This window comes from Xylocopa sonorina, chromosome 5 (assembly GCF_050948175.1).
Source record: "Xylocopa sonorina isolate GNS202 chromosome 5, iyXylSono1_principal, whole genome shotgun sequence".
Lineage (NCBI taxonomy): Eukaryota > Metazoa > Arthropoda > Insecta > Hymenoptera > Apidae > Xylocopa > Xylocopa sonorina.
In genome coordinates this window covers 7,725,268-7,738,547 of record NC_135197.1, presented here as the reverse complement: position 1 = coordinate 7,738,547, position 13,280 = coordinate 7,725,268, and the positions used below count along the sequence as shown (strand labels likewise).

Genomic DNA, 13,280 nt, shown 5'->3' with positions numbered 1-13,280 from the left:
CAAATACTTAGTTTCCTTACAATTATAAATTTTAAATTAAAACATTAAAGTTGCATTGTTTTTGTATGGAGTATTGTACAATATAAAATATAAGACAAAGTATAACTACAATAGCATCAAATAACATAATAATTATATCGATAAATCAATATTAACTTTAAGAATGAATACTTTTTTGTCTTTCATATCAATTGATTTAATTGGATACTTAGGTGGAAGTATATGAATGTGGCACAGAATTATCTTTGTGTAAATATACAATAATGCGTAATTAAACGAAAACTTTATTTACAGAACTACTCGCAAATAAAAGTAATAGCGATAATAATAGTAATAATTAATAATAATAATAATTAATCATTAATAATAATTAATAATAATAATAATAATAATAGTAATAATAATAATAATAATAATAATAATAATAATAATAATAATAATAATAATAATAATAATTAATAGTAATCGAATCATTATGAATCGATCAACGATAACTATAACAAGTGAAAGAAAGAGACAGCAAGAGAGGAAGATAGAAAGAAAAATGATAGTTTGCTACATCGATGACTGTGATGGTGTAACAGTAGCAACAGCAGCTGAATAGACTTCAATAGTAGTAGTTAACGGTAGAGCTGTAGCAATAACTTGTATTTTGGACTTAATTCTCATGTACAGATTTAAGTTCTTTAATCTGTTTAATAAGATACGCCTTCTCATCATTGAACTGTTCGTCCTCAGAACGGTCAGTGTGGAAGCGTGTCAGGAATTCAATTAATTTTTCCTGATTACGCAATAATATATCTAAGATTGGTTTCGGTTTATTTGGATTCGCCACAAACACCTAACAGATTAGAAATAAATTTTATTGATTATTCCCTGAACTTAAGTAATAGTAATAATACTAATGTTACGTGAATATACCTTAAAAACATGAAACGCTTCAAATTGAATATTACGCGATTTTTCTTTGAGCATATTCATCATCAATTTTAGATTATCAGGATTTGAAATATATCGTGTCATTACCTGAAATATCAACATTATTAAATTAACATGTTGTTAAAAATGTGTACATGTATGAATTAAATAATTGCTACTAATTATACGTACAGTAAAATTATGTCTATCAAGTAAAAGTTCTCCTAGCAGTTTCAAACTCTGTCGTCGTGTAACATAGTTTTCTGAATTCAATAACCTTTGATAATGAGAGAAAACTTTATCGTAATTAATTTCTAAAAACTCAGCGCTCAGTATTTTATGCCTGGTAAGTAATTCCTAAAAATCAACGTACCGGATGCACCAAGAGTATGCTTTACTTTAAGTATGATATATCATGCGCTTATCATCGCTTACTTTGAACGTAGAAAACGCGTCGGAAGCTATGTCGAATGTTGACACTTCAACGTATCTGAAAAAATTGTAAAAGTCATCCGAATAGATCATAATTTTTGCCAAGGCCTCATATCTTGCACATTCTCTTAACATAGTGCCACAGTTTAAAGCAATGTCTTGGTGTTCATATCTGTAATTGATGTTTATATATTAGGAAATTTATATTTATAGAATTTTATACATTAGCTAATTTATTTTTCAATTATATAAAAATGATATAGTATCGATTAATATAAAGAAAGAAATGATAAAACTAAACTAAATATTGTTCAAAAACTCACCCAGACATAAGGGTAAACAATATTTCTGGTTTAGTGCATATATATTCTACTGTTGGTGACCTGGTTCCAATTTGTCTCCGTAATATATTATTAAATACCTGAGCGACATCTTTCTTTCCCTATCAACATATGTCATATTATCAGACAAATAATAAGTATACTTTAAAACCAGAGGAAAATAAATTTAAAGTAACTAACATTGGAAACCTTGATACATTTATTTCTCCTAATAAAAAATTTTCCAGAAATTTATAATTTGCTGTTATATTCATCGCAAATATATTTAAACATACCTCGAAATCTATACGGCTAAGATTTTGCACAAGTAGAAGCAACAAATTACTATTATACAATTCTTGTGCCAACTGGGCAATAACAATATCTGCTTGGGGCTCTGTTTCAGCTGTTCCATAAAGCATATTTTTTATATGTACCAAATTTTTACTGACATCCTCTTGAGCCTAAAAATTAACGTATTGCATCATAGAAACCGAAATATGGTCTCACAACATACCTTTTCTACCTTCTTATCACCACGCTCCAATGCATTTACAGCCTCCTTAAGAGCTTTCACCACCTCCGCCGGACTCTTTTGAGACTTTCCGAACAGAGGCATGTTTTTCACAATGTACAGACCTTACAGTACGAATAAAAACAATAAAAACAAGTTAGACCTTTTGTTCTAACAAGTACCTTGTACGCATAAACTTTTGATCTAATTAAATTTTCCATATATTTAGACTATTATATACATTTCAAAGTACTTTACAACTTTAAAACGTTTATTTCTGTAATTCATATGTAGAAATATAATGAAATTAGATTGAAGAACAGAGAAAACAGGTATGCAAGATTTGGATTAAGAAAATTACGTGATTATTATATATACAGGTATATACAATTTATGTAATGATACATGCTCCAAATTTTGAATGAAAAGAGATCATGCATACAATTTTTCATATTTCAAAATTATAATAGCGTTATTTTCATATATATTCGCGTAACAAATTTTTGTCGTATAATATATTCCTGACAAATGTTTTTTATTATGAGGTTCGCAGTGCAATTGAAGCTAAACATACTCCTTCAGGTTATATCTACAGATGTAAATGTCAAATTTGTTGCGGACTACGATCTATTATCATCAAACATGATCTTCTAAATGTTAATTTATGACTACTCTTATTTTTCAGAAAGTAGACATTAGATTTAACCTAAAGATTTTGATTCCCGAAGAGTTTTAATGGGAAAATTGTAAAATGATCCCAAAAGTAGTCCAACCGAGAAATACTAAGAAATATGCCGAATGAAATAGTTGCAACAAAAATGGAGGTCGTGTATCAAGTTGATCAACGATACAATACCGATATACAGATTCAGGTATAAAAAAAAAGAAAATCAACAAAGCGGTATAACATTCTCTCACACGTTTTTATACAAAGGATGAATAATACAAAATAAAAATTCAACGATTTAAAGAAACAACAGAAGTTAAGTTGCAACTTGTTTAATTACGAGTTCGTTGAAAGAGGTAGCAAACGTTTTAACCTGTGCGTTTCAAATGCCTTCACGACCCTTAAAATAATCTTACCATTCAGCTAGACCCTGAACGAATCTTCAGCCTCGGTTCGAAGTATTCTATACTATTCTTTTAAAAGCACACATAAAAAATAAGGCAGCTACTTTTCAGTTCGATATTTCTTGAGAATGATACAATTTTTACTATTATGACAACTCTATAAATAACAAAGTCTGATTCTACGCAATCCGATGCAGTTTTTTATTAAAGAATGCTACAAATAAATTATTTATCTTTGAAAACTTTTAACTAATTGCACGATTCTGTGACGTCTCTTATCAAAATTCTTTCACGACTAACGCTGAGCCTGCAAAAACATTATTGGTGTTGACTATCTAGAAACTTTCATTCCAACCAATTGGAAAGCTTCGAAAATAAAATCACGACTTAATTCGCTTAATTAGAATGCAGTTCTATTATTTGAATGCACTAATTTTAATGTAATTTTTTTATATACGTATACATATATATATATATACAGCTAAGTGTATGTGTGTTTGTGGTGCACATTTTTTATATAAAGATACATCAAGCATGTACTAGTATTTACTGCAAAGTATATTTGTTATAAGACGATAATATTAAATTTAATTATAAAATTAGTTCCTCTAATTAATATATATATTTGAAATACATTTCAAGTATAAAAAACTTTAAATGCTTATCTTACTTCTAAATTTCTCTGTACGTATTCAAAATTGTTAGTAGTTAATAAATTATAAGGCAATTACTGTTTTTGAAAATTGCGCCTGAAATTAATAACGACGCTAAAAATAATGCCCCTAAATTACTTTTCTCTCTATTTATTATTACATCTATAGATATAAAAACCAATTGCATAGTATTATACGCTATTTCTTATTCGTTAAATGTTTATAGCACAAGTTATTTATTTTGTATTAAAAAAATGAATAAATACCTATTACTATAAAATTATCATCAAAAATAAAATTTCAATACTAATTTATAATGTTAGGGCACAGTGTAAAATAAATAAATATTCAAATGTCCCTTGATTATTTATGATGTTCCGCCGATAATACACTTGGCAACCACTAGAGGCGCGAATCTAAAAAAGCTGTATACGCATACACAGATGTGCATGTATTTTCACTCTAAAGTACTATATGCAACGCTTCGATTGACGATTGAAAATGGCTACTATTATAACCTCGACAACTGTTTATTTGTATTCACCTTTATGATTATAATACCTCTAGCGGTAACCATCAGTACTATCTAGTAATTGTCACAAAAAGTGTCCTAGGTAGAGATATTCGCTCGGAACACCTTCCTATTATATCGTACACTAGAGACAGCTTTTTCTTACCTAGATTACTGTGCCCATACGTGGAACAGGAGGGACCACGTGACTGAGAAAGCAACCAATCAGCTGTTTAACTTTGTCGTGCCGCCAAGCTCGTCTCTATTCTGTACTGTGCACGCGGAAGCTAGATTTTCGTGCGATATTTTTGCAAGTCAATGAACGTTTCTTCATAATGGTTGCGTTAGTACGATAAAGAAACGGCTGGCTTTTGATTTTGTGCGTGCAATAAAATATCCTTTGATCTGTATATCGTTGAATTCTGTTCTCAAATGGTTCTATATCATAGTCGCCATTTTGGTGATAGACCGAGCCAAGATTAGCGAGTGTACCTATGATCTTTTTATTTTCACTCGGCATTCGGTCGATCGTCGTGATCGTCGGTGACGCCGGGACGGAATTCTAACCTCGAGGATGACGCAACAAAACAAAACGATGAACTTTCTCATACATGACGCGAACGGTAAGTACGCCGAGTGCGCGCCAATTATCAGCATGCCTCACTTCAATGATAATGTCTTGATTTTCCTTCGTTCCCTTCAACATCATTTACTGTTACCCCTGCCGTTCTGTTCCTAGATTTATGCTTAAGCTTCTGTAACCCTCTGCTCAATTCTTGTCAATTACAACCCTTATTGACCCTTTTTCTTTTTTCATATTCACACTGGTCCTGTACCCTGCTTTTGTACAAACTGTTTCTGTTGCACTTACGAAAACACATTTTTATTTGCCCTATTCTATTATTATACAAATAAAACTATGTTACTCTCAAGCTATTGTATCTTAGGTTGCTTAGGAATGTATGTACTTGCTCCTCTTCATTGTTCATTCGAAAAGGTCAAGCTTACTCCCCAATGTAAATTGAGACATAAAGATCATCAGCTTACTCCTCTGATTTAGTTAATTTGAAATGTTCGATTGTTAGTATATTATTATTAATTGATGTATTTGGATTTGATATGTGATACGTCAATAAATGTTTTTATTATTGTAAGTTTTATAGTAGAATTCTAATGTTATGTTATTGAACCTATAAAACTTTCTTATTAAGAGAAATGTAAATTTTAATAATCTTGAATTTAATCAAAAGTTCATATCTTTATATTATACTTATTTCTTTAACTATTAAAACATTAATAAAAAAACATGATACCATTTTAGGTCATCCACAAGTAATAAAAGTAGTGCAGAGTACAGCCAATAAGGCATTGGGTGGTATCGTCAGTACAACAAATGCAGGTGGCCTTAAAGTCTTTAAGACTCCGAGCCAAGAATCTCAGGTAGAATACATTTATAAGAATTATGTTTGTACTATTTGAATCCTCTTGTTGATACTATATATAAAGAAAATAATTGAGCTTTGTATTTTGTTGTTGAATTTAGTTCAAATTACTATATTCTTTAGGTTTTGTCATCTAACGCACAAGTTCTTAGAACTATCAGTCTGCAGAGTCCTTCAACTCCTGGCCAAAGTGAGTAGTAATAGTAGTAATGATATATTTTTTTTTTTTTTTGGTAATCTATAAAATTTTACATATTTTAACTTTTATTTGGAAGTATAATTTATCATTATCTAATTTTAGAAAAAATGTAACAAAAACAATGTTTTATAACTTCCTTAGGACTGGTTACAATCCCACTACAGAATACGAAGTTGGCAACAACCAAGTCTGGTGAGCCTGTACTGACCAAGACTATACAATTAACGTCTGCACAAATGGTATGTGTTTAAAACAATTACTTTTTTATCGACTTTTATTATGGAATTTATTTAGGAACCTAAATGATATATAATTTAATTGTTTTGTATATTTTCTCTTATACAGAGTGATATAAAACAGGCAATAGTGTCTCAGCAACAACAGCAACAGCAACAGTCTGGTAATCAACAAATTGTCAAAGATGCAAGTGGTAAAACATATATCAGTCCAATATTGGATCACAGTGGTTCTAGGAAAAGACAAGATGTTGAGGGTGGTGATTTTGTACCAGAGTAAGAATTTATCCTATATTTTTTTGCGTATAAGTTTAATCTCTTTTTTTTTATAAATAATTTTTATACTTGCAAAGAAATTATCTCTTCAATATCTTGTATAAAAAAAAATGTAACCTATAAAATTAAATATATTTAGGATGCTTGTTAACATATTTTTCATAATTTACTTTTTATTTTGATTTTGCAGCAAACGGAGAAAAACAGAAAAAGTAGGTAAAGGATTACGCCATTTTTCAATGAAAGTTTGTGAAAAAGTTAAAAAGAAAGGAACGACCTCGTATAACGAAGTTGCAGATGAACTTGTTGGAGAATTTACTAATCCTGCTCATATAAACTCCTTAACAGACCAGGTAGGAATTTTTTCCATCTTTTCATATCCGAGGTAATGTAAGCAGACTACTATTAGTACTATACCTTTTTGCTTTTATTACAGCAATATGATCAGAAGAACATTAGAAGACGTGTTTATGATGCTTTGAACGTTTTAATGGCGATGAATATCATCTCGAAAGAAAAAAAAGAAATCAGGTGGTTAGGTTTGCCAACTAACTCTCTTCAGGAATGTTTGGCGCTTGAAAAAGATAAAAAGAAGAAAATCGAGAGGATCAAAGCGAAAACGCAACAATTACATCAGTTGATTCTCTCTCATATTTCTTTTAAGAATCTGGTGGAACGTAATCGTGCCAATGAGAGTCTACGCGGCCCACCAAAACCAAATTCTGCCATACAGCTGCCATTCCTGATTGTGAATACTAGCAAAAAGACTGTCATAGATTGCAGCATTTCAAATGACAAGTATGACACTTAATAGGCATAACTTGTTATTTATTATTCGTAGTATTTACCGTACCTTAATTGATAATATCAAATGATATTTGTTATAGAACCGAGTACCTGTTCAATTTTAACGATAAGTTTGAAATTCATGACGATATTGAAGTTCTAAAGCAAATGGGTTTAGCTTTCGGTAAACAAGTTGTTTAGTATCTTCCTTTACATCTATGAATCTAATTCATTAATAAAATGTAACATTTGAACAGGTTTAGAAAAAGGGCAGTGCACTGAAGAAAATTTGCGAAAAGCCAAATTAATGGTTCCAAAATCTCTGGAAAAATATGTAGAACGTATGTATTACTTATAATTTAAACATTCTTTTACACATTAATGTTTAAATAATCATGATGTAAACATTTTGCATTAACATACTATATTAGAATTGGCATCTGGTGATTTGGAAAAGTTCATCCCAGTGACCATTCCTGGACCAAGTACTTCAATGGAAGACCTGGATACAAAATTAGAAGGCTCTCGACCACCTTCATCTTCTCATACTTCCCTCTCAGAGGATGTTCTGTCGCCACCCTCGCAATATTCTGAAGAGGATGATGAAGAAGAAGAAACTGATCAGGATGACCAAGCCGATAGTGATCTCGAAGTTAACTAGCACTCCGAACGATTTTCTCGGGGCTGGACTCAGGGTGAGTATTGCACAAAGGTATTTGTAAAGTCTATCGATAAAAATGATTCAACTCAAGCAACAAAGTATTTTTATTTTATAGGATACTCGTCACTGTTAGCAGTGTACTCGACATGGTCGTCATCGATATCGCTCTCAAAAATGTCATTCTTATCCGCAGTCAAGATGCGAACAATTAGTGGTAATCGAGGTCCTCTTAAAAATGGAATCTCGTTGCTACTGTTGATAAACGTCTGTTAATGTGAAATGAGGGATGGTCAAAAAGTGAATTAAATGTCGATTGGGGCCAAGGAGAAACACACACACACACACACATACACACACACACACATAAAAAAAAGAAACAAGTAACAAATCGTGTAGGGATAAAACTCTAAAAGCTTCAGACCGTCTCGTCTGAAAAAGGAGACTCTCGATGCATGACGATCGACAGGATCCATGATTATGCGGCGCGACTGAAACCCGGGGTGCTATTTGAATTGTGCATCATCTTAACAGGTTTATATGACTAGCATCTATGTATTGTAAATTATAATCTTTACAATGATATCGATATTAATGTGTACGAGACATTATGACCAGTACTCATTTTCTTATGGCACGTTTATAATTAATATCCGCCCGTGCTAATGTACCAGGATGAAAGGTATTCTGGATATGGGCGCACGTCAAATTCAATTTCGAAACTAAAAATAATAAATTGTAATAATGTTAACACACTGTGTATATCGAATTCTCTACCTTTATATGTTTAACTGCTTTTTTTTATCCGACAGAAATTTTTGCTTAGGCTTTAATTGTAACAGAATATAATTTATAAATATATATTATGAAGCATTATTTTAATTTGTTTTATAATTATTTGTAAAGATTACATACATTTACGTGCATTATATTAATTGAAAATCTGTTATTGTTGTTTAATCAATTTGAATAAAAGAAAAAGATAAATTAATTCTATAAAATTATAAATGAGAATCTATTTCATGTTTCTGTACTTCAACTTTTGTGCTAAAAGTAATATAAAATTTATGGAACATAATGTATAATTACCATATTTGAAAGATTCTTTCTCTTTTTATAATCACAAAAAGTGCTGATTTTGAAAGAACTACTAAATTTTTATTCAAGATCATCATCATCATAGAGATCATCAAAATCTGAAAATAATTATTTATAAGTTTAATGTTATTTAGCAATAATTATTTTGTGACTGAACGTTATGTTTACTTACCATTGAAAAAATCCGCATGAACTGCTTTTTCACTTGCAGTTAGGTCAACTAATAATCGACTACCACCGACCTATAACAATTTTACTAGTATGTAATTTTATCAATGCGTTAATTTTTGTTTATATATGTTATAAACTATTAATACCAATTTGTTTCAAAACAAACATAACCTTAGCAAATTAATACGCACCTCTTCCAATTCAATGTAAGACCCAGCACCTTCGGGAAACATTTCATCTGCTACCAGCGTAGGTTTCATCTTATCAAGATTTTGAATTACGCGAATAATTTGTTAAATACTTTATATAATTATTGTGTTTTGCAACAAATGTATCACAACAAACTACACGCACAACGATCTGTTTTCTGAGAGTAGTGCTATCTAGAGTAACTGAATGCAGTCGAATATTTCAAATGAAACTTTTTGATGTTACTAGCTAAAGCCATTTATCATTCGATAAATACGGTAGTCACCATGTTTCGTATGTTCCAGAAGAAGCAAAATCCATATATCTGATTATATGTATATTTAGTATCTTTATGTGAAGTAATAAATATAACACGCGTTATATCTTTTTATTCAGTAACATGAAAAACAAATAATTATAACGTTACATTAATAATTTCTTAACAAATAATAATCGTTTTATTTTTAGGAACAAATGTAATGTTGGAGGCACTGTGAGCTACGTTACAATATCTTCCGGTAAGAGGTCGCATACTTTTCAACGTTCATGGATCCTTTTCCGGTACGGTGACAAAATGACTGGCTTCAGTAATAAGGTATCAACGTTACGTTTTATTATTTGAAGATGTATAAAGTAGTTTATAGTATAAAATATGTTTATTCCAATCTGTATACTATGCAGAAGAGTTTAATAACCAGTTTCTTCAATTTATTAGTGTAAATTTTTTGAAAGTATATCATTTATTGCACGGTTTTCTATGTCGTGTACACGTGTTTCCTACAATCGGATCTTGTTGTTTTTATACCTTAAATAATACAAATTCAATATTTCATTACTTTTCGGTATAAAAATAATACTTCCTTTGTAATATTAAAAGGAATAATTAATTTGTATGTTAATTCTGTTAATTGACACGTGTTATTTGTTATAAGTAATCGTATGTAGGTATGTTTGTTAAGTGAAACTTACTATGAGAAATATTTATACATATATGCATAAAATGTGGTATTAATACTTTTTCCTGTAATTTATGTTCATGTGTAATAGAAAGAAAGTTATTATAAATGTATATGTTTCTAGCCAATATTAATTGATGGCCGTGGCCATCTACTCGGTCGTTTGGCAGCAATTATTGCCAAAACGATCCTGCAAGGCAATAAAGTAATTGTTGTTCGTAGCGAACAACTTAATATCTCTGGTAATTTCTTCAGGTCAGTAGGAATGAATATTAAATTTTCATATGAGATATTACAGCTTATTTTATACGTAACTTTTATTTTAGGAATAAATTGAAGTTTATGTCATTCTTACGCAAGAGGTGTAATGTAAATCCAGCTCGTGGACCCTTTCATTTCCGTGCACCTAGTAAAATACTTTGGAAAACAGTTCGTGGTATGTTCAAATGTTGGTTATCTATATAGTATTCCATATTTTGTTAGTAATCAATGATTATGTATTTATCTTACCTACATTATTTGATAACATAATGAAAAACACATTTTATATGAGATTGTTACAGAATGTTGAAAGACTTGCAATTTACATGTTGCAAATCTTAAAAATACTATTTAATTTGCAGGAATGATCCCACACAAAACACAAAGGGGAAAGGATGCTCTCAGACGGTTAAAAATTTATGAAGGTTGTCCACCACCATATGATCACAGGAAACGTGTTGTTGTACCAGGTGCTATGAGAGTTATGTGTCTTAAACCTGGTAGAAAGGTAAAGTAAAACATTAATTTTTAATGAAAAAATGTAACTTTGTAATAGCTTACTTCACTACAATGATGTTTGGTAATTTGCGCCTGAATATAATTTTTGATGTGATATTTAACTGAGTAAACATTTCAGAAATACATGTTGGATGTACAAAAAGATGTGGATATTACTAATATCAATTTTTTTTTAGTATTGTCATGTAGGTAGGTTGTCTCATGAAGTTGGATGGAAATACAAGGCTGTGGTACGCACACTGGAAAATAAGAGACGCGTCAGATCAATTTTGGAGGTTCAAAAGAGAGACAAACTCAAGGTATATTCAAAAATATTGAAAGTATAAATTACATCAACAGATTTCTTTCTTACATATTTTTTTATTATTCCAGAAACTTACCAAGCAAGCTGGGCAAACCGTTTCCAAGGCTACAGCACCTTACACAGCCATTATTAATAATTTTGGATACAATTAATATAAAAATTGTAAAAATAATAAAGTTCCATAAACCTTTTACTATCAGAATCTTTTAATTTAAGTGCATAGCGAATTTGATCATTTTTAAATATTTATTATTATAATAATACACAACAACCCCACATAAAAAAACAATTATAATTTTTTACAAAGTTTATCAATTTATTAACATATTTACAGAATGTTCAAAATTATATGTGGTTGATATTAAGTTAATGTTCTATACTATCTACTGTAAAAACAACAGTTCCTGCTTTATCATTATCTTCTTCGTCGTGTACTTCGTTTTCTTCTTCATCTTCAGAAGACGAACTAGTCTCTTTTTCGTCTTGTAGACGATAATTACCTACATTTTCAGGTAGTGGACCAATATTGTGTAAACCAAGTTGTTCAGCTAATCTTTCTGCTGCATGTTTAGCTTGAATTTCCTATAACACAACATAATGTTTATTAGAACAATTATTATTAGGGTAATATTTAAAAAATATACGAAATTAATACTTGTAGTTTTTCAGCTTGTTCTATTTGTAATTTCAATGATTCGTTTAAGTTTATAGTCTTCACTGCGCCATGAACTATAAGTGGAGGTGTTGCTGCTGTAACTTCCCAATGTTTATTTTGTTTCCTTTGCTTTTCTTTTTCTGGATCATGAACATTAGACTTAGTTGTTTTATATGGTTTAAATGGTTCCTTATTTTTTTTCTCTAAAGGTTTTTCAATTTTGTTGACGATGTATGTAATATGTTCAACAGGTTCTCTTTTAAAAGATTCTATTTCCTCTAAGTCTTCTGGCTTAATTAAGCTTTCCTCTGGTTGTAAATGTATTACTTTCTTTTTATGAACGCCAGATCCTGTAGGCTAATAACAACAAACAACATGTATAAAGAGTGAAGTTATGGAAGACATGATATAGTTCAATGTAATATAAAACTAACTTGCGCTAATATTTTCAACGGGTCTTCTTCATCATCACTATCTAGTTGTACAAATTTAGTAGTCGTTTTTACTTCATTATATTTACCCGTCCATTCCAATTCATTCATAGCAGCTTTACCTTCGGATGCTAAATTCAATCGTGACAAAAGATTAGCTGCTTTTTCAACTTCATCTCTATGCTCTAATTCTTTTAATAACTTATCTCTAAACACTGTAATCTTTTCTCCTTTGTCTGGCAGTTTAGAGATGAATGCTCTGGAAAAATTTGTGTTATGAAAACAAAGTCTAATAACATAATCTATACATCAACCCATACCTACTTATTACTAAGAATTTTATCTTGTCTTTGCAATAATTCTTCTAATTCAAGTTTTGATTTTCTTCCCAAATCTTCGATATATCCTTGATTTTCTTTTTTAGGAGGGGATGGCAGATCACCTGGTATTTTATTAATTATTTTCTTTGGATACATTTGTCTTTTTAATGCCTTTATTTCTTTCACATTAAATGAACTTGAAAATGAACTTTTCAACAGAATGTACAATATTTAAACTTGTAGTACAGCCAGTTGATAAATACATTTGGAGTCAGAAGATACATTACTATTTTCACACATATAGATAGACAAACTTTTGTAGTTATAATATTAAAAATATAAGTTACATATTATATTAGC

The 13,280-nt window shown here is 30.2% G+C and overlaps 5 protein-coding genes across 10 annotated transcripts; 2 read left to right on the top strand and 3 right to left on the bottom strand.

Annotated features, from left to right (window-relative positions):
- Positions 1 to 544: 544 nt before the first annotated feature.
- Positions 545 to 3,568, bottom strand: Mo25 (calcium binding protein Mo25). 4 transcript variants are annotated; one of them, XM_076895540.1, is made up of 8 exons: positions 3,268 to 3,568; positions 2,188 to 2,309; positions 1,967 to 2,134; positions 1,674 to 1,792; positions 1,354 to 1,522; positions 1,111 to 1,275; positions 922 to 1,026; positions 545 to 841 (listed from the first exon to the last, which is right to left on the bottom strand). In XM_076895540.1, the coding sequence occupies exons 2-8, from the start codon at positions 2,287 to 2,289 to the stop codon at positions 659 to 661; spliced, it is 1,011 nt and encodes a 336-aa protein (XP_076751655.1). In that variant the 5' UTR covers positions 2,290 to 2,309; positions 3,268 to 3,568; the 3' UTR covers positions 545 to 658. The 4 variants fall into 4 exon arrangements, with proteins under 4 accessions (XP_076751655.1, XP_076751657.1, XP_076751658.1 ...); XM_076895542.1 differs by lacking the exon at positions 3,268 to 3,568 and adding an exon at positions 3,225 to 3,245; XM_076895543.1 differs by lacking the exon at positions 3,268 to 3,568 and adding an exon at positions 2,891 to 3,125.
- Positions 3,569 to 4,622: 1,054 nt separating this feature from the next.
- Positions 4,623 to 8,365, top strand: Dp (transcription factor Dp). The gene is made up of 11 exons (XM_076894859.1): positions 4,623 to 5,042; positions 5,741 to 5,859; positions 5,985 to 6,051; positions 6,202 to 6,299; positions 6,406 to 6,572; positions 6,763 to 6,925; positions 7,009 to 7,370; positions 7,460 to 7,542; positions 7,616 to 7,699; positions 7,790 to 8,053; positions 8,135 to 8,365. The coding sequence occupies exons 1-10, from the start codon at positions 4,994 to 4,996 to the stop codon at positions 8,017 to 8,019; spliced, it is 1,422 nt and encodes a 473-aa protein (XP_076750974.1). The 5' UTR covers positions 4,623 to 4,993; the 3' UTR covers positions 8,020 to 8,053; positions 8,135 to 8,365.
- LOC143423487 (COP9 signalosome complex subunit 9) lies at positions 8,106 to 9,669 on the bottom strand. 3 transcript variants are annotated; one of them, XR_013101830.1, is made up of 4 exons: positions 9,477 to 9,669; positions 9,287 to 9,356; positions 9,106 to 9,212; positions 8,106 to 8,738 (listed from the first exon to the last, which is right to left on the bottom strand). XR_013101830.1 is itself a non-coding variant. In XM_076894861.1 (3 exons), the coding sequence occupies exons 1-3, from the start codon at positions 9,543 to 9,545 to the stop codon at positions 9,175 to 9,177; spliced, it is 177 nt and encodes a 58-aa protein (XP_076750976.1). In that variant the 5' UTR covers positions 9,546 to 9,669; the 3' UTR covers positions 9,008 to 9,174. The 3 variants fall into 3 exon arrangements, 1 of the variants encoding a protein (XP_076750976.1); XR_013101831.1 differs by having other exon boundaries at positions 8,106 to 8,285; XM_076894861.1 differs by lacking the exon at positions 8,106 to 8,738 and having other exon boundaries at positions 9,008 to 9,212.
- Positions 9,670 to 9,952: 283 nt separating this feature from the next.
- Rpl13a (ribosomal protein L13A) lies at positions 9,953 to 11,707 on the top strand. Its single transcript, XM_076894933.1, has 6 exons — positions 9,953 to 10,069; positions 10,555 to 10,685; positions 10,757 to 10,866; positions 11,054 to 11,199; positions 11,387 to 11,509; positions 11,583 to 11,707. Exons 1-6 carry the CDS (start codon positions 10,049 to 10,051, stop codon positions 11,664 to 11,666), a joined length of 615 nt encoding a protein of 204 aa, XP_076751048.1. The 5' UTR covers positions 9,953 to 10,048; the 3' UTR covers positions 11,667 to 11,707.
- A 56-nt stretch (positions 11,708 to 11,763) lies between these two features.
- Positions 11,764 to 13,234, bottom strand: Polr2m (RNA polymerase II subunit M). Its single transcript, XM_076894931.1, has 4 exons — positions 12,925 to 13,234; positions 12,604 to 12,859; positions 12,170 to 12,526; positions 11,764 to 12,096 (listed from the first exon to the last, which is right to left on the bottom strand). The coding sequence occupies exons 1-4, from the start codon at positions 13,074 to 13,076 to the stop codon at positions 11,881 to 11,883; spliced, it is 981 nt and encodes a 326-aa protein (XP_076751046.1). The 5' UTR covers positions 13,077 to 13,234; the 3' UTR covers positions 11,764 to 11,880.
- Positions 13,235 to 13,280: the final 46 nt, after the last annotated feature.